Genomic DNA, 23862 nt, shown 5'->3' on the forward strand with positions numbered 1-23862 from the left:
CCTCCTACTGTACCTGTGTGTTAGGGGCTTCCTGCCAGGGTCAGTGGGAGGATTACAGGCTCCAACAAACTGGATCCTCTCCAGTTTGACCCAAGTCTGGTCGGATGTGCGGTAGAACCCTCCATGCTCGACCATCTGCAGAGAAAACACAACAAGGATTAGTTAAAATAAACGATCAGGGCCCAGACAGCTGGCGTAGCGGTCCGGGCACCTAGGCTGCTAATGCAGCTACAGTGTAATACAGCGTGTCGCGGGTTCGTATCCCGATCCCGACGACCTTTGCTGCATGTCACTACCCATCTCTCTTGCCATTTCCTGTCAGTCTACTGTATACTATCAAATAAAGGCTAAAGGAAAAAGCAAAAAAAAATCTTTAGAGAATATACATAATAATAAAATTCAAACGATCAGAGATCTCTTCCTACTGATATATCCGGTGACATCTAAAGTCAATGAACAGGCTACAACTGGGTGGAAACAATTCAGAAATAAATAAATAAATAACAGCACCACAGCACCAATGCAAAGACTTCATGGCGGTCCTTCATATTGGGACAGTATCAGGATTAGTTTTCAAAGCAGTAGGCATAGGTTTGTTTGGTTTGGTTTTACCCACTGTTATTACATTGAATTTAGATTTGGTATCAGTAGGTGGAGATCTCTGATCGTCTTGCTATGCAAGACTAGCATTAAAATATAACAAAAATAGTGTATCGACTGTGTGTGTGACATTATACCTGTCTGAGGAATGAGATGACCCTCTGTGTGCCGTATTTATCCATGTCGGGCAGATTGATCTCGTCACAGAACAGCACCAGCCACTTGCCCAGCTGGATGGGGGCAAGGACTACGCCGTTGGGGGTACGGCGGTACTCACAGTAGTGGTCAAAGGTCTTCAGTAGCAACTCTGGGGTGGTGGCACTGGAAAAGTTCAGACCTACCACCTGGCAAAGTAGAGAAAGTGACAACATAATTTAAAAACGTTAATCATAAGTTATTTTACTAAGTGAAAAGTTACCGGTACTTTAATATTTGATAGAATAAAACTAGTACTAGGATTAAGTAGCGAATATACAACTATATACTAGGTTCACTGAGGCCTGGCTAGAGCATGGGATACGAAATTAGCTTAATTTGAACATCTTTCATATGGTCTTCCTCTCACCTCCATGTCAGGCAGAGCCCTGAGAGCGCTGAACAGGGTCATGGTCTTTCCAGAGCCTGGGGGTCCGCACAGCACAAGCGGTTTGTGCTCGGCCAGCCAGGTGTACAGCAGGGCCTCGTGGCGAACAGTGTCCAGCGTGGGAACCACCACGTCTGGGGACGCCACCTTGTGGGTCTCCACCTCGATCTGGGGCACCTTACCCTGCCATGACTGCCACTCGCCTGAGATGCACACCTGGGAGCAGAAGGAGGTCATGTCAAACTCCAAAGTAGAACAGTTTTTGTTTTATTGCAGCTGATTTATTAATATATGAAGAATGATACATCATAATAGTTGCCAAGAACAAAATCCCAATCGGGTTAGTTTTTTCTTTTGTAAAACAAAAGATGCTGCAATGGCTTATCACTTTGATTACAACCTTTTAAGAGCATCGAATGTAGTCTTTCCTTAAGAGTTTAGAATAAAATTTTGAATGCCTTTGTACCTCATAGTCGATAATGGGAACATTGGGAGCAGAGGGGAGTGGCACCGTGGTGATGCGACGGATGTACTCTCCAAGTTCCGCCCTTATCTTCAGCCGTCCATCACCAGAGAAGGACCAGAGCACGGCGTAGATCAGATACCTCTGTAGAGATACAACAATACAGTTGAGTTTCATTGGTGGCTTTGGATACTTCCGACCAGCGGTGCACTATGTAACAGCAACTAATACTTACTGTTAAAGTAAAGTTATTATTTCTATTCTAACTAAGGCACATGAGTTTCGTGCATTACAGTCAAAGCAAATGCATAAACATTTACAAATAACTATAACTTATTTACCCAAAATATAAAGAAGAGCATAAAGAAGCTATAAGCTATATACAATATGCAAATAAAATAAAATGAATAACAACATATATTTTTTTTATTTAAAAAAGAAAAAGAACAGAACATCTTTTAGGCACATCTCAAGTACCTGCATGTATCTCTCCAGCTGGTCGTTGGGCATGGGGAAGTCAGGGTGGTTGTTGTTATACTGTGCGACGTTCCTGCAGGCCTGGTGCAGCATGGAGAACAGGGAGCCCATGCAGCGCAGCCGGGTGAAGTCCATGATGTGCTCCAGCTTGGAGGCATGCTCCAGGGCCTTGATGACCAGCCCTGTGGAGGTGAAGTAAGGCTGTAGGATGGCTGCAGAATCTCGTTGGATCTGGAGGTTCAAGGAGAGCATAGCTAGGCTAGACTTAAACAATTTCAATCTAGCATCCATGTTTTGGGCATGTCATTGCAGGAGAAAACGTTCTCTTTTTGTTGTCAAGATAAAAACAAAACGTGTTATTTTCATAATGTTATTTTCAAAAGGTACGACCAAACTAGGAACACAAACGCACCTGCAGCATAGGTGATGCAGTCTCCTCCTCATCCTCTCCTCCTTTCCTCATGCGCTGAGCCTCGTCTTCGCCCTCATCCAATGGGATGCTGCGAATGCGAGCCAGGAAGTGGTTGAAGATCATGTCAGTGCTGAGGACATCCTCACTGAACCAGACCATGCCGCAGCGAGACACGGTGGCCAGGGTGGCGTACTTCAGGTCCTGCACCTCAAACATGATGCGTACCTGTGAGGAGAAGAAGCCGAGTACATTTAATAAACACAAGAAAAACAAGATCTCTTTCATGCAGATCCAAAGGAATACTGCTATGGAATGGTGGAATTTAAAGTTTTACGTCTGCATTGTTCCCAGGATTGTAGCCTACACTTCAAATGTCATGCAACTTGTCATGCACCAGCTAGAATCTAAGTTTGTACACTAGAATTACAGTTTCAACGTCGATTTGCTGATGTTATGATATCCCTAGTTCTTCCATGTTGCAGGCATCATCAATTGTCAATTATCCGTTATTTGAGTTCCACTTATTTGCTAATCATAAAGACCATGAGGTGAAATGAGGAGTCGAGATCTCCTTACGTTGGGCGGAAGGCTGAGACGCTCTCCATTGGGCAGGGTGAGCAGCTTGTTGTCGTCCAGGACAGAGTTAAGATTCTCAACCCACTCTGGGTCAACATCACCATCGAAGATGATCCACTGGCGCTTTTGCAGCTCACCACGCACATTGTCAATGATTCTGGGTTTTAGAGCATAATGAAACAAGTAGGTTACAAGTCAAGGCAAATTTGTCCTACTGGTACTTGCAGAAATAGTAATTATTTGACCCCTCCTGGCTGCTGGTCAACAATTGTCATACGAGGTGATCCGAGTGCAGCTAAAAGCCCATGTGCAAAAGAACTCACTTCCTGAGGATGTGTGTGAACAAGCCATCGGTCCATTCGCGGGTGTTGGGGTCCAGGGTTCCATACAGGTGATCCTTGATGATGGCCTTAGGGTCGATTATATGGGCCACGCCCTCGAGTCCCTCGAGCCTTTCCAGTGCCTTTAGCAGAACCCTCCAGGCCATGGTCTTACCACTGCCTGAAGGACCCACCATCATCAGACCATGGTTGATCTGGGTGATCTGGTACAGCTGCAGCACCTGGAAGACACATTGAATGGCACTTTGTTAAGAAATACATACAAATGAAAGACAATTTGATAACATTAGAGGAAATAAACACGCAAAACACACTGTTTTATATTAAATATTCAAATGATACCGGATATATCAGAAAACATGGGCTACATACCTTCTCCACCCACAGCGTGCCCACATCATCACCATCTCCATAGGTGAGGTACATCTCTGCGCAGACCTTCTTTAGCTCCTCTCTCAGAGCAGTCATCTCACCGCGGTGGTACTGGATTCCAGGGAAGACATCTGACAGCAGGCTGAACAGCAGAGGGATGTCCTCAGCCACCAGTTTGGGAACCATGGTCTCGCAGACACTCTGGATCAGAATCTAAACAGAGAACAAAGCAGCATGACCAATCAACTTTTCCTTGTTGACCCCGCCAGGCCGAGACTATGTTTTGCACCCTGTCCGTCCGTTTCCGTGAGCAGCTAATCTCTGGCACCGTTGGCCCAATCGATGTGAAACTGTGCACACACAGAACCTCTGCCCGAAATCTTTCCAATTCCAAACATTGCTGGCCCACAATAACCTACCTGACCTGGTGGAGGCCTGTGCTCCAGGGAGCACTTATTCTAGACTAGTACATCATCTTTTGATCAGACAAGTAAAAAAATAAAAGAACGGATTTGAGGATTCATTGTGCAAATCATTATTTGTTTTTTTTGGTTACCTCCTGCTCAGGCAGGTTCTCTGCGATCTCGTTCTCGTCAACGTCCTCCCCGCGCTCGCGCTTCTCTCTCTTGATCTTCTGAATGCGCTCACGCTTCACGTTGCCAGCGCTGATCAGCACACTCTTGAGAGCACGCAGGCCGAAGTCGTAGTGACTCTGGGATGACAGCTGCTCGTCGCACAGCCTGAGAAAATGCAAGGGAGAAGTGCCAATGCAAGTTACAATGCAAATAATTTCTATTAGGAAGAAAGACATTCTAATGCTGGTCTTGGTGCTCTAGGGTTTCATTCATAGAAGATAATACAACAAACAGGAACATTGAATGAGCAGCACTATGGTTCTACCCCTCATACGCATTACTACTTATACTACCAAGATCTACAAAGCACTACCAAGATCTACAAAGTACATACTTGAAGAAGGGCACAATTTTCTTGGCGAGGATCTCGGCCGTGCGGAAGCCTTGGGAGTAGAGCATGACCTGGGCGATGAGCTGGCGGTCGGGCTTGGTCATGGCCAAGCTGCGGAACAGCTTCTTCAGGTTATCAGGCAGGTTGGAGCGGCCGGCGTAGCCAGGGTTCATGGTGATGAAGATGGCCATGTCTGGGCTCACCTTCACCTGCTTGTTCAGTAGCTCAGTGGTGATTGGTGCACCTAGGAAGGAAAACCAAACACAGATATTAACATAGTACCATCATCACATTATGCAGTTCTGGAGTGGATGAGACTCCTCGCTTAACAGGGATAGGTGAGAGGGGCTGTGGATTGATGCATGCCCTCCAGTAAAGAGTGAAGGATTTGATTCATTCCAGATAATTTCTAATGGTTCACTAACATCACCCTATTTTGCGCTCTGGATTACATTGCACACAAAAGTAACGTGTATTTCAGTACTTACTCCGGTCTCTGTTGACATTGCTGTGCTCCTTCAAGGCCACCTGGATGTATTGGACCTGTTGGGAGACGGCAGACAGCATCCTCTCCTCCAGACGATTGAACTCATCAAAGCAGCCCCAAGCTCCCACCTGACAAAGACCCACGAAGATACGACCCATGGCCTGAAGAGAAAGAAGAGCAGGACGTTACAATCACAAACAAAAAGCAATGTAGGGCCTTCATAATGAATAGAGAGGACTGAACTCAATCCAGTGCAGCCACATAGCTGCTCTGTTCATCTCATGGCTTTCTTGTATACATCTTAATGTCTGTAAATTTCACAGGGTGGCCTATAAACGTCTTGCATGAATACAGCTGTGTGTACCTGGAAGTCAAAGGTCTCATCACAGTTGAAGACCAGGACAAAGCGTCCCAGCTGGTGTCCCAAAGCCTTCACTGACTCAGTCTTTCCTGTACCGGCAGGACCTGGGAGAAGGACAGAGGGTAAAAGAATGTTAAGTAGGCAAAGGATGATGTTTTTTATTTTATTATTTCACTGTTTTTGAAAACGCTTGAACATATGACAATTATTCAACATGGAAATGATTATGCAAAAATAATTGCTATTATCTCAAATAATTGCGATTATGTAATAATTGTGAAAGGCCTATCCCCAACAACTCTTTTGTGTGTCGAGATTTGTGCTCTACTGTGCAATGGAGCACTAAAATTAAGTAGTTTTAAAGATATATCGTCACATGAACAGTACACATCTGGGGATGGGAGCCTTCAGGAAAAAAAGTGTCATGTGCTTCATTCACTTATTCATTGATTTAGATGAAGTTGACAGGCAGGGATATAAATCATTGTCCACTGTGCGTTTTTGCATTGCAGTATACACTACACACCATCTCCATTTGACTAACTGATTCTGTGGCTCCTTTGTTTGTGTTTGTGTCAGCTGGCCTAATACTCCCTGTGTACAGGGTTGAAACTGGGACTCTTATATGTTGTCACATCCATAATAAATACTGAACCAATAAAAGGATCCCTGGCTGATAAGACAAATATGCCTTAATACTTTATACTTGCCCTCTATAACATTATTTTTTGTATTAATATTAATATTTTAGTTATTTTCGAAAGGGGGCAACACCCGTCGCAAGTTGATGATGTAATTTGTCCATGTGTGGTCAAGCCCTATGGAATGTATGGCATGCATATGCTAATAAAATGTTGTTTTGATGTTCATATTAACCTTAGAAAGTATTAAGTTGTTTTTTTATTAGGACATGCTAACAGCATTCCATAGGGCTGGACCACACATGGACAAATGACATCATCAACTTGTGACGGGCATTGTCCCCTTAAGTAAAAATGTAACTATTTCTAAAATATTTAAGGTGTTTTTAATTTTACATTTTAGTTATAGAGGGCAATTATAATGTATTAACTAATTTAGACCGGGAACCCCTATATGTAACCTTTCAATCCAGGAACCCCTTTTGGGGTAGTTGTTGCTATGTACTGTATATAGCAATATACATTTTTTTTTTTTTAATAAATAAATAGTTTTTCAGAAAACTTAGGTCAGGACTCAGGATTTAGAAGGCGTTTTTAGAATCGGCCTCAGGTCTAAATGGGTTAAGGCATATTTGTCTTATTAGCCAGGGATCCTTTTAAGAAAACAAGCCAAAGAAGCTCAAGAACAGATTAAATGTAATTTTCCGCTTTAACTCTGTTGTGCCAACTGCTCAAATGGCATTTTCTGTGCCTTCTGCTCTGGGTGTGTTGCATCTAAATAATCAGAACTTGCAAGAATATTTGACCAAAATCTGAATGTTGAATAATGTGGAAGTCTCCAATAATGTTTAAAACTGTCAAGGCATCTCAGTTTTTCTCCAATTACATGTCCCTCTCATCCGTTTTATTTCAACTTATCATCGTGGGACATTTGTCGGCTTCACGGCCGACGGCCGTGACTGATTGATTAGGGTTTCACATTGCTGATGGATGAACATTGTCTGACCTGTCAGAATATGAGAACTATTTGCATATCCAGCCACTGCAGAACATTAAAAAGTGGTACATTGCATGTGTGAAGAGCACACAGAGTCAAGGACTTCACAGCTCAAGGTCTGATTGCAAATATTATGTTTGTATTAAGGTTTTGATTAGCATTATGTGGTACAGTTGTTTTGATTAGTATTAATGTGGAGATATTTTGATTAGTATTACGTTGTATTTTTGCTATTCAAAGTGTGTATTATCACCATGTTCCTCTCTCTGTCTCTGTCTGTCTTTTATTTGCCTGTTCATTTGACCGTCTCTCCAAGATATTGAACAAAAAGAGAGAGCGCATTCAAATCGAAGCTGCCAGGAAAATGAACACATCAAATGAGTCCTCCAGCGATAGCATCGTGGGCATTTTACACATCACCAGCACAACAATCTACATGGTCCTGGGAGTCCCCATCAACAGCTGCATTCTGTGGCTGGTATTAACCGGACCAGTTGGTACAATGGCCACAGAGATCTTCATACTCAATCTGAGTGTATGTGAGATCCTCTTCAGCTTGTTCAGTTTTCCCCTTCTTTTCTTCCAAAATGTCCAATATCACCCCTTACGCTACTTGACTTCTGCTTTCCTGTTAACTGGACGTCCCGTCATCCAGAGCTGTATCTGCGTAGAGAGATTTCTGGCAGTGGTTCACCCAGTACTCTTCCTCAAGTACAAACCCCTCAGGTACAGGGTGGCTTGCTCTGTGTTGGCCTGGTTAGTCATCATTGGACTTTCACTATTAAACATCCTGTTGGCGTATTTAATTCACGATTTAGGAACTTATTTTTACCTTGCCCAATGCCTTGTTTTAATGTCAGTGATGCTGTTGTGCAGCCTCACCATTCTCAGGGCTCTGAAACAGCCCATGCCAGGGGAGATGGGGAGGGAGAGTGACGACAGCATGAAGAAGAAAGCCTTCATTATCATCTGCCTGATCATGGTGTCATTTCTGGCGACTTACTTTATTTGGGGCATTAGTCTTGCCATTTATGTCAGTCAAGTACACTCAGTTTCATTTATTTTATTTCAATCAATATGGCTATCCATTACTGTGCTCACTGGGTTGATTCAGCCACTACTGTACCTTTGCAAAAAGACTGACAAACTGCCCTGCATTAGAGGTCTACACGGGATCACTCGGAACCGAAAACCCCAGGTCAGAACTATTATAATTGCCACGGGTCTCGGGTAAGTGAATCTGAAATTGATTGACCTATATGAACCAGTGAGGACCCGATCTGCTTTACTTCCGTATTACACTCTTTAATCTTAAAATTAGACATATCTTGTAATTACAATTAGTTACAGCTATATTAATTTATACTATGGCTATCACAGTGTGGGATCTTTCATTAGTTTTTAGTTTCATTCAATTTTGTTTTCCAATTTCAGTTTGATTTTAATTTGTCTTTAAAGTAGGTTTGCTAGCTTAGTTTCTACTTAGTTTTCATTTCATTGTAAAATGGGTATTTGTCAGGGGTGAGATACAAAAAAAAGTACAAAAACAGATAAGAGATACAAAAACAGTACTGTGTAATAAAACCATATACCATTAAAATGTATCCAAAGCTAAAACTAGCACAGCTAAAAAACATTTGAGGATAGATTTCATATCCACTCAAAATATTGGGCTTATGTATGAAATATCTTTTTTATTAAAGCCTTTATTACAGTTAGTTTTTCCAATTCTAGTTTTCGTTATTTCGTTTTAGTTAATAACCTTGATTCATACTTTATTAAATGTAATCCTATATTATGTTATTTTATTGTCCATTTTCATTTTTGTTTAACCTCTTCTATGTTATGTTTCTTCTACTTTATCCTGTTTCATGACGCACTTATGTAACTGTGTTTTGAAAAGTGCTATATACTGTAAAAGGGAATTATTATTGTTGTTGTAATGGGTAGACAAACATAATCCACTAACTGTCATTGTGTGTCTTATGTTTTGGCTGCGCCATTTGTGTCGTTTCATTAACCATGTCGGTTTTGTTTTCACAAACAATACTTTATATTACTTTATATTATTTCTTTAATATTATTATACAGCTTGGTTACACATGTAAACTGCTTGCGTTCATATTTGGAAGCCTCTGTAATGTTCATAAATTTGTTGTGAGAGGCCTGCACATTGCAGGAATGCCCAAGCCAAGAGCTAAGGCATTGGCTAAATTCTGTTCAGTGAAATTCTGTTCTGTTCAGTGTACTGTGATAATTAGCAGTCACCACATATGGAGGAGACGATGCTTCCTGTATCCGTGATCTGTATCCTGAACACTTATTGTTGAGTTTACCAAGTTTGTCCATCTACTATTGTTTGTGTTCAAGAATTTCTTGTTAAATGTGAACACAAATAAAGATGTTGTACAGTATGTGTGTGCGTGCATGCGTGCGTGCGTGCGTGCGTGTGCTTCCATCTACGTACCAAATGGTGATCCTCCAAGACGGGCCTCCAGGGCCTGGGTCATGGTCAGGTAGCAGCGGTCAGTCAAAGGAGTCTGCACCAGCTTGTCCTGGACGCCCAGGTACTCAAAACCATAGTTGAACTTGGCATTGGCCATCTGGATGGACAGCTGCTGCAGGACATCCGTCTGCTTGGGGTCAAAGTAGAAGCGCATCTGGCTGAGCCACTCGAAGGACTTGGGATTGTCAATGTTATTCTTGATCAGCCTCCTGGTCACGTCGCGCTGGTGCACCAGCTCTGTGATCTGAGAGAGAGAGAGAGAGAGAGAGAGATAGAATGGTGTTTTATTAAGACAATACTTAGCTTTCATTCCAGAACTTAACCCATCAAAACCGGGAAAGCATCCGTGTAATTTTAATACTTTGGCTATTCAAAAAATAGCAGATATACAAGCTCATAGCGCGACACTTTGTGCCGCGCTATGAGCTTGTAGATCTGCTATTTTTTTTAATTCGTGAAAATGTGTGCACATCTTTGAATATATATATACATTTTTAACTAAAATCTTTGCTTCTGGAGGTCCCTGGAACAAAATATTTCTCAGGGTCTGTGGGCAAATGCATATCATTTTGGGGGTCCCTGACATGAAAAAGTTTGAGAACCACTGATATAGCAACATACACCTTTCTTTCAGAAAACTGTAGACATTTGTAGAATTGGCCTCAAGTCTTAATGGGTTAACATTGCCAAATACATTTAGAAGAAATCTGTCAATCATCTCAATCTACAGACCAGGTGCTCCAGTTTCCTCCTGCGGAGAGGAGGCTGTTCCATTAGCACGGTGTCAGCCAGCATGTTGAGGGTGGCCTCCACGTTTAAAAGCACATCCTGCATGGGCTTCATGTCTCCACCACCAGAGATGGTGGTCAGGGCCGACTCGATGTTCTCAGACCATGCAATCTGGGTGGACAGCACCACAAGTTGGGCCTGTTGAGAGAAGAGAGATGGATGCAGTGGAAGGTTGTCAGTATTTGGCTACATATTAGGGATGAGCACAAAAACGTTAAGAACATGAGTTCTTCAGCAATTAGTGATCTACTCAGGGAGGATTACATCGAAATCAGAGCAAAACTAAATCATCTCACCTGATGAAACCAATTACTTTGGTGGAAAAAAAGAACAAAGTTATACTAGGAATTTTAAATTGTGCATGGTAGGACTGATATCTCGGCCTAGATCCATCACACTTGCTGGTAAGGTTAAGTTGAAATAACTATGGTGAGGTCTAAGGTGATTGCGTAATATCTGTTCTACATTTAGTACATTGTCTGTGGGGGGGGGGGGGGGGGGGGGGGGGGACTACAAGATATTTCCTTTTTGAAACATGACATGTTTATGGTTGTCATTGGCCTGTTCATTTACTTTTGCAGCCATGTAAATGACATAGATTGCCATTAAATACCCACTGTTTGACAGCCTCTGTGGGTACTGAACTGAAAACTATATGTAACATTACTACAGTTATGTTGTTGTAGAGACATCTGTAGCATGTCATCTGTGAGTAAATAGTTAGAACATATCTACAAACAGGTATTTGAAAATGGTTGAAAATTATTTATTAAGAGTCTACAGAAAGATAACTGGAAATGCAGCATTTTAAACAAGATGACAAGCAGGACTGAGAAGGGATACAATCTTTCAGTAGTAATCTGTGCCTAGACAGGTTGATCATTACATACCTGGTAGCGATCGATCCACCCAATATACTGGGTCAAGTCGACGGCTGTGCCCTTGTTGAACGAGGTGACCTCAGTGACTGACTCAGCCAGTAGCTTGGCCAGCGTCACTCTCATCTCCTGTTCCACCATCGTCAGCCACTCATTGATCTTGGGATGATCAACGAGGGAGATTGGTGACTTGTAGAGAATCTCCTCGCCCTCACGGGAAGAGAATCCCAGCACCACGGTGTTATCCTCGTTGAGCAGGATGCTGTGGACCCCGGCAAACATCTTCTTGAAATGCTTCTGCAGTTTGGGCACGTTCTTGCTGTTGCCGATGATCTCAAGCAGGTCTTCATCTCCCACAAAGTAGAACCTGGGGGCAGGAGAAGTCCATGAACAATGTTTATCAGTCAATGGTTATCACATATGCTGTCATGTCATCTACTCCGATACTCTTTTGGCTGGTGTTTTGCTTTTTCCTTTTTTCCCCTCTTTTTACCCTCTTCTTTGCACCTTTTCATTTACTGTCAATGTACTTTTTTGAGAGAGGGTTGGGAAGGTTTGAGTTTATCTTGTGCGTTTGTTTTCTTTCAGAAAACTTGAAGGGTTTCTTTATCACTGTTTATCATTTTCTGTAAGCTGTGACAATCAGTCAAAAAAATGTTATAATAAAAATAAATCAGTCAATGGTTGAATGGATGGATTAATAAGACTGGAAATCTCAAGAGTGATTCAGGATACTCAATTTACACACTGATATTTATCAAGCCTTTCACAAGGCTCATCATATTTACTGCACCTTCATAACTATTCACATTTCCCTAGTATTGACAACCTACCTGGGAAATGAGGACCTCTCTCTCTCCAGGTATTCTCCCAAAGCCTTCTGGATTTTGCCCAGCAGGTCAGCCAGCCTCTCCAGGGACCTCTGCACTCCCTGGATGTTCAGCACGTCCATCACAAGAGGAGACTTAGTCACCTTTTTCATCAGTGCCAGGAACTCTGTGCTGATACTGGGGAATAAAGACAGTCAGATTAGAGTCAAATGATATAGTGGTTGTTAATTATACTATAATTATTACTGCGGTCTATTTGACCAATATATAAATAGTGGTGTTATTAATTCCATTTAACAACATGTTGCCAGATGTAGGAGACTGTGTTGGGCTTTTTTACAGTTAATGGCAATGTGTGCCTGGGTCCTCCAATTACCTCGAGAACCTCTGAGTCTCAACAGGCAGCAAGTGTTTAATATCAGCACTGCCGGTGAAGATGCCTTCCAGGTAGACCCAGCGACGCTGGACGTCAATCCAAACGTCAAACAGAGCCATGATGCGGTTCAGTTTGTCCTCCCAGCTCAGGGCATCCTCCTCAAACACCTGGCAAGATGAGAAGGAGAAAGACAGAGTTGGGTATCTTATTCTGATATGAAAAATATCTAAAAATAGAAAGATGCCATTTTTTATTTATATACAGTTGTACTGACCTTGTAGTAAGGGGACAGCTTCATGGCAGACACGCTGTTTATGTGTTCCCTGACCTTGTTGAAGAGGTCGTCCCAGCCTCTGATCAGACGGCACTTGTTCTGATAGTTTATCAGGTCCAGTTCATACGAGTTCCACACTTCACGAATCTGCGAACCAGGAGGAGAGAGGCATAGGAATACAATTCAAAGACTGTCAAACACCAGGTCTAAAAAAAAACAATCTAAACAATATACAGTATGACAGAACCAGTCTACTGGCTTATACCTACATACTACCCAGGGTAATCCAAGGCCTCATCACTAAAACATGCACAGAATTCATGATAAAACATTCTTTCACTTGCAGCATTTTACTGCAACAAAAGCATGATCCTTAGAGGATATTTTGCTTGTTACCTGTTTGAGGAACTCCTCCAGAGCCATCTCTCCCTGGGCCACCAGGAGAACATCCTTCACCACCATCTCATTCCTCTGCAGGTCCACATCCCAGATCTGGCCAAGGGTCAGTTCTGAAAGGACCCAGTTGACATGCAAACGCTTCATCAGCTGCTTCCAGTGACGATCCTTGAGAGCCTCTGATTTCAGCTCGATCACCAGCATGTTGATCTGAGAAAAGTAATACAGAACTTATAGCAAATAACCAAAGTATTTCCTTTAGACAGCAATTCAATATTTGTTTTTGAACTCTGCCATTAGCTATAAATATCAATAATAGATGTATAATTGTTCTTGCTGGTGTATTTAGTATGTTTGAAAGGAAGGAGGAGTCTGACCTTCATGTATCCCTTGAGCAGTCTCTGGACAAACTCGTAGGAGGCGTACTGCCGTAGTCTTGCAGGGAAGTTCTTCAGTTGGTTCAGGAGGCCGTCTAGACTCTGACGAAGCTAGAAATACAGAACACATTAACTGCTTAAACCCTGATCAAAATGTTTTTGAAAATAGCCCATCTACAAGCTCACAATGTGTCACGATACAACAAGTTGTGAGCTTGTAGACTTGTAGTTGTTTTGACTTCGAAAAGTCATAAGACATGGACAGATTTAACCACCGGATGATCTGATCGCTGCATGTTTATGTCTGTGTTACCTTGCGTGGCTGAACCGACACCCATGGCTGCTCCTTCATCTGGTCAATCTGCTCCCACACCTTGGACAGTTCCGACCACACCCCCTTCAAGTCCTGCAGTTCCTCCAGCGCAACCTACAAGGTAAGGCAACAGAGGCCTTGGTTGTAAAGCCATCTACTGTATGTTGTTGTAGACAAGATAATAAAATGTACCGGGCACACAAATACTTGGTTGTGCAACATGAACAGTTCTTGTGCATTGCCCATGCGCCAATGTTACCTGCACCCTCTCCTCGCTGCCACTGAGTAGGCCGGCGTCGGTGAGCTCCAGGGCCTCTTTGGCACGGGAGCACTTATCCCGGTCATCCTTGAGACGGCCAAACTTGCCCTCATATATGGTGAGAGACTGGAGGGCTTCCTCTGGACGCAGACCTCCCTATTGGAACAAAGTCAGTTAAACACGACAGTGAACTACATTTCATAAATAAAGTTTTTTCTTCATGTGTCAAAAGCAATCTGTGATGTCCTTTTGTCTTACAGCGACTGGTTTGGTCTTCTCCCAGTCGGAGAGAAGATCAATAGTGCGGCCCTCTACTGCTCTGTCCTCCTGGACAATTTTCATCTGCAGGTTGGCCACCTGCTGCTGGATGGCAGTGTCCTTGCGCTTCATGATGTCACTGAAGGCACCCCATTCTCCCTCGATGTTGTCGATATAGAGCCATGATGGAGGGAACTGGAACCGCTGCTTCTCCAGCAGACGCTGCCCATTGCGGAACAACTGTGGAAAGGAGAAGGATATTTATGATCCTGAGCCTGGTCTATCAGGAAGGTACGCAGTTGTACGAAAGCAGGAGTTGCACATACATCCACATTCTTCTCAAACTGCTTGATCTTCCGTTTGAGGGTCTGGACGTATGTTATGAAGGTGACTGCATCTGAGGTGCTGGCTGTGTCCACAGAGTGCTGCTCCAGTTCTTGACGAGACTAGACAGAGTAGAAAAGGACATTGTTGATTTCCTTTGAATTATTACAATCAATGTAACTATGATACAAACAGGAATGCAGGAATCTTCTCCAGTCCTACAAAACACATTTAGTTTACCTTGGAGATCTGGGAGTGGAAGTCCTGCATGTTGTTACCCAGCATCTGACCAAACTTGCTTAGCACCTCTTTGTGCCAGGAGTCATACTTTAAGTTCACCTTGGACTGGACCTGTAGTCAGGAACAAGTATAAATACTAGCATTTAATAAAAGACCACATAAAGGAATGTGTGAGAGCTCAAGTGTAGAACCCTAAACAATGTAAAACGTAAAACGTTGTTAGTTCAGTCATCGTTACCTTGCCATAGTCAATGACCACAGGTCCAAACTCCTTGCGTGTCTCTGCATTGTCAAAGGTTCCACGGGCCTTGCGGATCTGGACGAGCAGAGCCTGCCACTTGGTGAGGTCTTCCCCAAGACGGTTGTAGATGTTCTCAGCCTGCATGTCCCACAAGCACTGGTACTGCAGCCACACCTAGTGGTAGTGAAAAAACAAAGATATTGATAAGGAACAACATCATAATTATTGAATGCATCAGGGATTGATACACACAGAATGGTGTGAAGAAATCATTATAAAACATAACAAAATAGACAGTACAACTACAAGATACAGTGACATTGACCATTTGTGCTCTTAAAGTACTTGTTGTTTCCTTACCTTGACATACTGCTCCACCTCGCCGACGTTGTCTTCCACCGAGTTGTAGGCCTCCTCTAAGGCAGCAGGACCATCAGGCATTCTGGTGAGGGCGTTCCTGTAGAACTTCTCCTCCTCTGACAACTCATAGTGGACTCCCACCTGATGAATGAATGGTAGAAAGACTTTTGATAATTCCATTCACCACTGCAACCGCCATTTCTTCATTATTCATTCAATAGTCTGTATATCTATGCATCTTATGACCATTTAAGCTCTTTGGATCTCTCCTTCCTTGCTGATCACACGATGCACAGCCAAACTCAAAAGCTGATCATTCAAGAATTCACAATAGTCTTTAACTCCCCAAACCTGGTATCTCTGGCTCTGGATCCTGGGTAGAGAGAGGATGACCATCTTCCAGGCAAACATCTCCTGGTAGAGCTTGTAGCGACAATCCTCAATCGGTGGGTTCAGGTAGATCACCTGGTTGGTGATCCTAAGCTCATGGACAACATTCTGGAAGACAGTGATCAAAACCGTCAGGAGACTGTTGTTGTGACCATACTGAATAGATTCAAGTTCAAGTTGTTCTATTTGCGCTCAATTGTTATAATCAGTCCTTGCGATAATAGTACATGAAACCAATCTAAAGACTGTTTTTCAGCATGTTTATGTGTCTGCCAAGATGGAACAACTACTGCCATGTCTCACATTCTTTATGAAATGTCATGATGTCCTACTAATTTAGATGTTATTGTCAAATTTGTCGACATAGATAAACATGGTGGAACTGATGTCCACTCCAGGCTACCTTGATCTTGGGTTCTCCTCCAGGTTTATGGCTGACTTGTGGGGCCTCAGTATCCATATCCACATCGGCCTTGTCCTCCATTTGGCCTCGGAGTACCTGGGTCCAAGCTCTCAGGCCGGCCTGCAGGCGCACTCCCAGGATGCGCTCAATCTACACAGAGAAAAGAATTATGCTAAGTTTAACTGAATGCTTCTGACACATGTAGGTAAGCCACCTGAAGATAGATTTCATTCAGTGTGTTATATACCACTGTACCACAATATTTTAGCATGCACTGTCATGGGCTGATCACTTTCAGGCTGACCTCAATGTCAAGTTTGTTGACCCAGATAGGCAGATTGGAGTAGGAGTGCAGGTTGAGGTCGTCCACGGCCTTCTGAACACGGTTGAGGATCTCAGAGAAGGTCTTGTGTTCAAACATGCAAGTATCTAGAGAACGAACCTCCAGATCGATCTTCTCCTCAATCAGCAGCAGGTCATCCACCTGAAACGAGAAATTATATTTTCAATGTTTGATTGATACAGATGATTACATCATGGATAAAAGCATTATTATTTGGTACTCAAATTGCAATTCAATGAGTCTATATCTCGGCTGCATGTAAATGTTACTGGTCACCGATAAACAAACACTTTCGTTTAATACTTTGATCAGGACTCTACTCAAGACTTAAAATTCCCAACATTTGACCCAAGCTATGAACACAAACCTTCTCCTGGAAGTTGAAGACCGTCTCAGCCAGCCTCTGGACATATGGATCCAGCTTGTAGGATTCCCAAACCAGGGCGATGCCCTCAGTAACCAGAGCCTGAACCTCCTTCTTCAGCCCAGCCACCAGCAGAGAGATGGAAAACCTCTCCTCCACCTTCTCACACGTGCGCTCATACGTACGCACGCTTTCGATCAGAGAGATGGCAAATGGGTAGAGCTGGTTAGCCTGGTGAGCCTTGTTGACGATAGCCAGCGGAACACGGAAGCTCAGCCATTTGAGGTTGCGGACCTCCTTGGAAAGGGTGATGATTTCTGGGAGGAAGTTTACTTTCAGCTTGAGCATGTTTCCTGCGCGGCCGCGAGCACGGCTGTTCTCGATGGTGAAGATGCGGCCAGACACGCCGAGGTTACGCTGCTGTACCTGATTTACAAAATAGAATAGATTAAATACAATTACAATGGATTGGAGGATGGTAGGAAACAAAATGGTGTGTTTAAGTTAATAGCTATAAATAATATTGTCCAAAAAAGGACAAGGACCAGAAAGCAAATGGCATCAAAATGAATGATAACATAAACTATACCTTGCGAGCCCAGTCATCAAAGATCTCCTGTGTGTTGAGTTTGGCCCTGAAGCTGTCTCCATCCTGCTTCAGCTTCAGTCCCTCCACATGGTTCTCCCAGCCTTTCCCCAGGACATCCTCCACCCTCTTCATGTATGCAGTCAGCTGACGGTCAATTTGCTTGGCCCAGATGATGGAACCAGACACAGGCGGCAGGTCACGTACATGGCTCATCTTACAAGCCTGGCTCTGAGGGTACTGGACCTTGAACTTGTCGTGAAGAGACTCGATGTCGTCCTTCACACGCTGGATGAGCTGCGTCTGGTACTCTCGAATAGCGCCGCGAATGTGGGGCCGCACAAATAGTGCGTTGAAGCGGGAGAAGATGCGGAACATCTCATTGGCGTTCTTGGCGGTTCCCAGCTGGTCACGGAGTCGGGCAGTGATGCGGGTTTCCACGCGGTCAATGCGCTCGTCATAGCGTTTCATGGCAGCTTCCCAGGCTTCCATGCCCTCCTTGGACACGTCCAGGCCATCAACCTCTTTGACGTTCTCGTATGCCAGGTTGACCTCCTCGATGGCATTGGCATCAGCGGCATCAAACAGGACTTCGGCCACCTTGATGTCCTGGGGCTCCGCAATCTCTCCTGGGGCATTATGAGGGAGAGCAGAAATCTAGAAACAGAGCAGAAATAGTGAATAAGACCGGCACACAACTCCATATTCCTGTATTGTCTATGTACAGAATCATACATGTAAAGGTAATGGCATATTCATCTGACAACTGCTGTCATTGATGACATCTTCTTCATCTACCTGAGGCCTGAGCACACGGACGATGACAGCCCTGAGCTGCTCGTGCTGCCTTCTGAAACGTCTCATGTGGTCCAGACGCGACTGCAGTTTCCTATGGGCGGGGCTCAGGCGCCACACCATTTTCAGGTTCTCCTCTCGCTTCCTCTTCACAATGTCCCTCAGAAGCACCTGGAGCTTCTCATATTCATCCTCCCAGGTTTGGAACACCTCAAAGCACGCCACCATCACCTACAAACAGGAGACATAGAAGTGTTAGGGACAGAGAGATTTTCTTCACTCCAACAACATACAGATGAATAAACAAGTAATGAAATATTTTCAATTTCATGGCGAATTACACTTTTGTGTCAACCAATCACACTTACCTTTTCAAACTCCTCGTAGGCAACATGCATGAGCTTCCTGGTGCCCAACACCTTGAGGAGCTGGGAGCTCAGGTCCCTGGAGATGGCCTCCACCAGCCTCAGGGCTCTCTGGATGGGATATTTGGTGTTTCGGATCTTTTTCAGGTGGGTGAATATAGCCATAAGAGCCTGGCGGATCTTATCAAGCTCTGTAGCAGAAAGCAGGTCGTTGAGAGGGAAGTCCTTCATCAGAGGGTTGTAGTCGTTGACAGTCTCCACAGCCTGCTTCAGACCTAGGAGAGAAATCAGGATTAATTCTTAGTTCTTAATAACAGTAGAATCATAAAATAATATTTTGGTGAGTCATGCACATCCCTAGCTGCAACACATTGTGAGCTTGTAGATTGGCTATTTTTGGTGCACGACACCCATGCGCAACTATAATTCAGGCATTAAGACTTGAGATTTTTTTCCAACCAAGCATTCAAATACATTTCAACCATTACAATGTGGACAGAATCTCACCAGTGTCAGTGTCAAAGCTGACAGTAGCATGGAAACGTTTGCCATGCTTGAGGATGTCCAGAGTGAGCAGAACCTCAGGGCTCTCTCTTTTCTCCTGGATCCTGTTCAGGGCCCGCTCCAGGTTCAGCCAGAAACTTATCTCCTGCAGGGCTGTGCCTGAGGCTGGGTCACGATCAAGCTTCGTTACCTGAGAAGAGAACAAGTGGTGTGAATATGACTGGGTTGCTTTTATAAATTCAAGCACATATTCATTGTGTTTCATTTCCCAATGTATTACATGGTTGGTTCAAAAGAGATTAGTAATAAGATTAACAAAAACACCATGGCCAAAATCTACGTCAAAGTCTTTGGCAGTGTGTAAAGCAAGACATTTTAACCACAAATAAAATAAATTCATGGCAAATATGCCATAATTGACTAATGCCTTTAGACTCAGTTGAAAGAAAAATCTTGTCATTATTTTGCCAGCGTATTACTGAGCCACTGTATTCAGATCAGATATGTTGATGTTTCCAGAGAAACACTATGCTTATTTATGTCCAATTTTACTTTTTCTCAGTTTCTTCTCACCTTCTGAATCTCCCTGATCCAGCGATTGACCCCAGACTGCAGCTGGTTGAGGAAGGAGGGGTCTTCAACTTTGTCACCAAAATCGGTGACCTTGGGCTTCTCTCCACGCTCATAGAACTGCTTGGCAATGTTAGTGATGATTGGATTTATCTGCAGGCTGATCTCTGGGATCTCGATGTTCTGCTGCAGGTGAAGAAGGCCCATCTCCAGCTCAGCAATCTTCTTCTCAACATTGGGAGCCATTTTATCCCCATCCCTGGTAGGAAGGATGGACATTATACGAATAAGAAAAAAAAACAGGTGCGCTTCCTCTGGATGCCTTCTTAGTTTAGGCAGTGGGTGCTCAGCTATGTATACAACTCAAATCAAAAACCACCGAAGATAGTTTCTCATTTTTATTGAGAGAACGCTAACGCGTTTCGGCCGCAGCCTTCCTCAGAGCAGATTAAAAATACTTTTTAATTACGCAATTGTCCGTTTGTGTTCAAATAACTTATGGTGGCATTTATCATCATTCAGTACTTTATTTTACCATATTGGTATGGTCACACTGATTGTTAATTGCATTCCTACAACATTATTTCATAGAACACCTTAAATCAGGGTCTCACCTATCAGCTTTGCCAGACTCGCGAATGTAGGATTTGAAGAAAGGAGCAACAGCATTGCTGATGAAAGAGTGCAGCGTCTCATAGGGAGAGTCCTCGCTCAGGGTCAGGACACGAACCTGGGTTGAAATGGGCTTGTCTGCGTCGATGACACCAGTCCTCTTGATAAAGGCCAAGCTGAATAACAGAAACGGTGACAGTGTGAACCTCCACAAGGTATAATAGAACTTAATACCGGATTTCTTATGTTGTAATAACTAATGATAATCAATGTAGTCTTAAGGCAATTTATACTTCATTGTATCGGCATTTTTTAAGAATGAATTAAGCTTCCCATTTTTATTAGAAAATAATCATTCAGAGTGTTAGTTTATACAAGGAAAGGGACACAGTTATATCAATTTCACATATTAAATCAGATACAGCTCCATGGCTGAGAGGAATCCTAAATAAAGTTCTTAGATTTATCAGTTACCTGTTGGATTTGAGACCGTAGTGGATATCAATGTTGATGTTGTAACCAATGCATTCCTTCTCCTCCTCTCCTTCATCACCTACATCCTCTGAAAGACAAAATATTTTAATCATCATTTGCATTCAAATTGACAATGTAGTTACACATTATCACGTTCGCCATGTGTATAAAGCCCAATGTTTGCAGTCTCTAATGGGGTGATGAATTACTGTATTACACTATGTATGAAATTAAAATAAATGTTTTCCCAAATCAGGCCCAGATGCCAAACTGATTTAAGGCAGAGAATAGTACCATCAGGGAGTAATTACACCTGACCTGAATGCCGACAACTGTGTAACAGAGGGTTTATATGCATCTGCTCAGTATAGCCCTTGTTAATAATAATAATAATAATAATAATAATAACAACTTGAATTTACATAGCGCCTTTCAAAAATCCATGGACGCTTTACAATACACAAAATAAACAATGTTCACACATGTTCTACTGTACAAATGTTTTATGAAAGACTGAAATGTCTGAGATACTTCCTCGTCCAAGCTGTAATGAAATAAGGAAGTAAAGAAGTAATCATCAGGTGACGTTAGTCCACACAGCCAAGTGGGAAGGCAAACAATTGAAGAGCATTTATCACTGTACAAATGTATACAAAATAATACCATCACTAAACAAGAGCCAAAACCAGATGCCATAAATATAACCTAACTGTGTAACAGAGACACTGTGGTACTGCATAACCACGTAACATTTCCTATCAACAATAGATTGTTAGAATGTCATTTGCTGTCAAGTGACACAGCTGTTGGACTTGTACAGACATCACCTAATGCAGTCGAGATAAAGTAATAATTGCTTTTGCACTGAACTGTAGTCTTGAATTGTACGTGCTTGAATGCTGCTTTCACTAAGGAACACAATGGTCAAAAAAACAATGGATAAAAAAAAAAAAAAAAAAAGGAACACAATGGTCATACATTTTATTGCGTTTTATCCTTTTGAAGGTGATGTGCAAAGGTTTTACTATATTCTTTCATAAGCACATTGTCAATAAAGATCTCATGAAATGCATCCATCTAATGTGTGTGTGTGTGTGTGTGCCTGTGTGAGACAAGTAGTTGGGATAAATAATGGGTGGTGGTTGCACCAGACCGTTCCATCCTAAATTTCAGCATATTTAACAAATAAGGAGCAGTTAATTGTTCACACCCAATCTTAATGAATCTGGAGAAGATTAAACATGCTTGCACTATAGATGTCAGACACCAGACACAGTGAAAATAGACTTAATCTGTTTCTCCACTGGGGCTCTGTTGCAGCATGATGACAGTGCAAATAGATTATTCTACTTCCGTCCATCCTGCTCCCCACCCTCCCTAAAAACAGTGAGGTCACTCACTGGGAAAAGATACTCTATGTCTATGAGCTCTGCATTGCAGCATTTTAGCCACCTCATTCAGTGCAAAATAGCTCGTTTTAGTTATTCTCAAGACAAGTTGGGAATCCAAAGCTGGCGCACACACAAATGGCAGTGTGCTTATCATGTGAGAGAACAAGGGATCAATGTTCACCACTCATAGTTAACAGAACCTGAATTTAACAGAACTGAGAATAATATGCTCATCGACAGAGGCTGGTTCACATGATCTGCGCCGAGGGCAAGAAAGCCATGACGATTGGTTATGTTTTAACAAAGGATTGCAGAATTCATACATTTCGCTGGCTTTCAAAGTGCTGCCTTGTTGGTATTCACTAACATGCCCGATTAAATGCCATATGCGAGCAAATAAGCAAACATTATCGCCACACATCTTACGATAGAGTTAGTTGGGTTGTCGTTGGCGTCATCTATCTTTCCTCATTGAATCTGGTCCAAATAGCATCTAACAACTACCTGGGCCGTTTTGTAATTCAAAAATGGTATCTGACAATGGGTGGCGTTAACGTTACCCACTATACAGAACAGTAGCTATAACATGCATTGCCTAGATACAAACAAACATCATGCTAGCGTGATTCCGCGTTGTAGCCAGATGATGTCAAGGGGATGAGGTTAGCTCGTTCCTGGAGTCAACAATAGCAGATCCACAAGCTCACAACGCCGTCACACTGTAACGCGTTGTGATCTTGTAGATCTGCTATTTCCCACGCGAATGCGTCATAAATGTGACTGAGAGAAGACCAAAACCTTTGAGACAGCTTCTCTCCACTAGGATGGTGTGAACTTGGGGATCGGAGAGGAATTTCCTCATCTGCTCCACGGAGCTCTTCTCTTCCAGGGCGGTTTCCAAGGAGGACGGGGCCTCGCCGCCATCTTCCAGGAGCAACGGGACCAGTTTGCGAATGTGCTTCTGCAGCACCGATGTATCGGCTACCGTCTGAACGGCCGACACCTCCATGTTGCCGGAGTTGTCTTCTCCCCCTCCTCCTCCGCCGTCAGACATCTTTCCTGAAGAAAGGAGCAAACGACTTCGGTGGTGGACTTGATTTGATAACACTGAACAAAGAATAAACAAGGCTGTGCGTGTGGACCGGCTATGGAACACACACTGAAGTGATGTGGCTGCAGGGAGGGAGCTGTCAAAGAGCCGCAGCCCAAACCCAGTCACATGTATTCGTGCAAAGGATTGTGGTACTTGTCGTTGAAAGGAGGCACACGCGCATAGTCTGTGATGGGAAATCACTACTTTACCCACAATGCAGTTCAGCGGTCTATGATTTATCCGTGTAACTGTTTTATCATCTCTGACAGACAGGG

General features: G+C 43.2%; 1 protein-coding gene across 1 annotated transcript in view; it reads right to left on the reverse strand.

Annotated features, from left to right (window-relative positions):
• The window catches only part of dync1h1 (dynein, cytoplasmic 1, heavy chain 1), a 44126-nt gene extending 20480 nt beyond the window's left edge, over positions 1 to 23646 (reverse strand). The window contains exons 1-40 of the mRNA XM_084044219.1: positions 23293 to 23646; positions 21104 to 21191; positions 20632 to 20805; positions 20021 to 20276; positions 19451 to 19637; positions 18947 to 19218; positions 18582 to 18809; positions 17787 to 18440; positions 17201 to 17623; positions 16795 to 16974; positions 16491 to 16640; positions 16049 to 16195; positions 15698 to 15838; positions 15335 to 15511; positions 15097 to 15207; positions 14859 to 14978; positions 14533 to 14772; positions 14275 to 14430; positions 14016 to 14129; positions 13703 to 13813; positions 13326 to 13535; positions 12930 to 13076; positions 12656 to 12822; positions 12283 to 12456; positions 11462 to 11816; positions 10515 to 10709; positions 9744 to 10026; positions 5642 to 5742; positions 5279 to 5438; positions 4794 to 5034; positions 4381 to 4564; positions 3825 to 4037; positions 3435 to 3673; positions 3112 to 3268; positions 2536 to 2760; positions 2124 to 2354; positions 1650 to 1790; positions 1166 to 1399; positions 738 to 944; positions 14 to 135 (exon numbers count right to left, since the gene is read on the reverse strand). Of these exons, the coding sequence (XP_083900345.1) occupies positions 14 to 135; positions 738 to 944; positions 1166 to 1399; positions 1650 to 1790; positions 2124 to 2354; positions 2536 to 2760; positions 3112 to 3268; positions 3435 to 3673; positions 3825 to 4037; positions 4381 to 4564; positions 4794 to 5034; positions 5279 to 5438; positions 5642 to 5742; positions 9744 to 10026; positions 10515 to 10709; positions 11462 to 11816; positions 12283 to 12456; positions 12656 to 12822; positions 12930 to 13076; positions 13326 to 13535; positions 13703 to 13813; positions 14016 to 14129; positions 14275 to 14430; positions 14533 to 14772; positions 14859 to 14978; positions 15097 to 15207; positions 15335 to 15511; positions 15698 to 15838; positions 16049 to 16195; positions 16491 to 16640; positions 16795 to 16974; positions 17201 to 17623; positions 17787 to 18440; positions 18582 to 18809; positions 18947 to 19218; positions 19451 to 19637; positions 20021 to 20276; positions 20632 to 20805; positions 21104 to 21191; positions 23293 to 23548 (8171 nt within the window). The 5' untranslated portion in view covers positions 23549 to 23646. The remainder of the gene's footprint in view (positions 1 to 13; positions 136 to 737; positions 945 to 1165; positions 1400 to 1649; positions 1791 to 2123; positions 2355 to 2535; positions 2761 to 3111; positions 3269 to 3434; positions 3674 to 3824; positions 4038 to 4380; positions 4565 to 4793; positions 5035 to 5278; positions 5439 to 5641; positions 5743 to 9743; positions 10027 to 10514; positions 10710 to 11461; positions 11817 to 12282; positions 12457 to 12655; positions 12823 to 12929; positions 13077 to 13325; positions 13536 to 13702; positions 13814 to 14015; positions 14130 to 14274; positions 14431 to 14532; positions 14773 to 14858; positions 14979 to 15096; positions 15208 to 15334; positions 15512 to 15697; positions 15839 to 16048; positions 16196 to 16490; positions 16641 to 16794; positions 16975 to 17200; positions 17624 to 17786; positions 18441 to 18581; positions 18810 to 18946; positions 19219 to 19450; positions 19638 to 20020; positions 20277 to 20631; positions 20806 to 21103; positions 21192 to 23292) is intronic.
• Positions 23647 to 23862: the final 216 nt, after the last annotated feature.

The sequence above is a fragment of the Gymnoscopelus microlampas genome, assembly GCF_963454915.1.
Source record: "Gymnoscopelus microlampas genome assembly, chromosome: 20".
NCBI classification, from domain to species: Eukaryota; Metazoa; Chordata; class Actinopteri; order Myctophiformes; family Myctophidae; genus Gymnoscopelus; species Gymnoscopelus microlampas.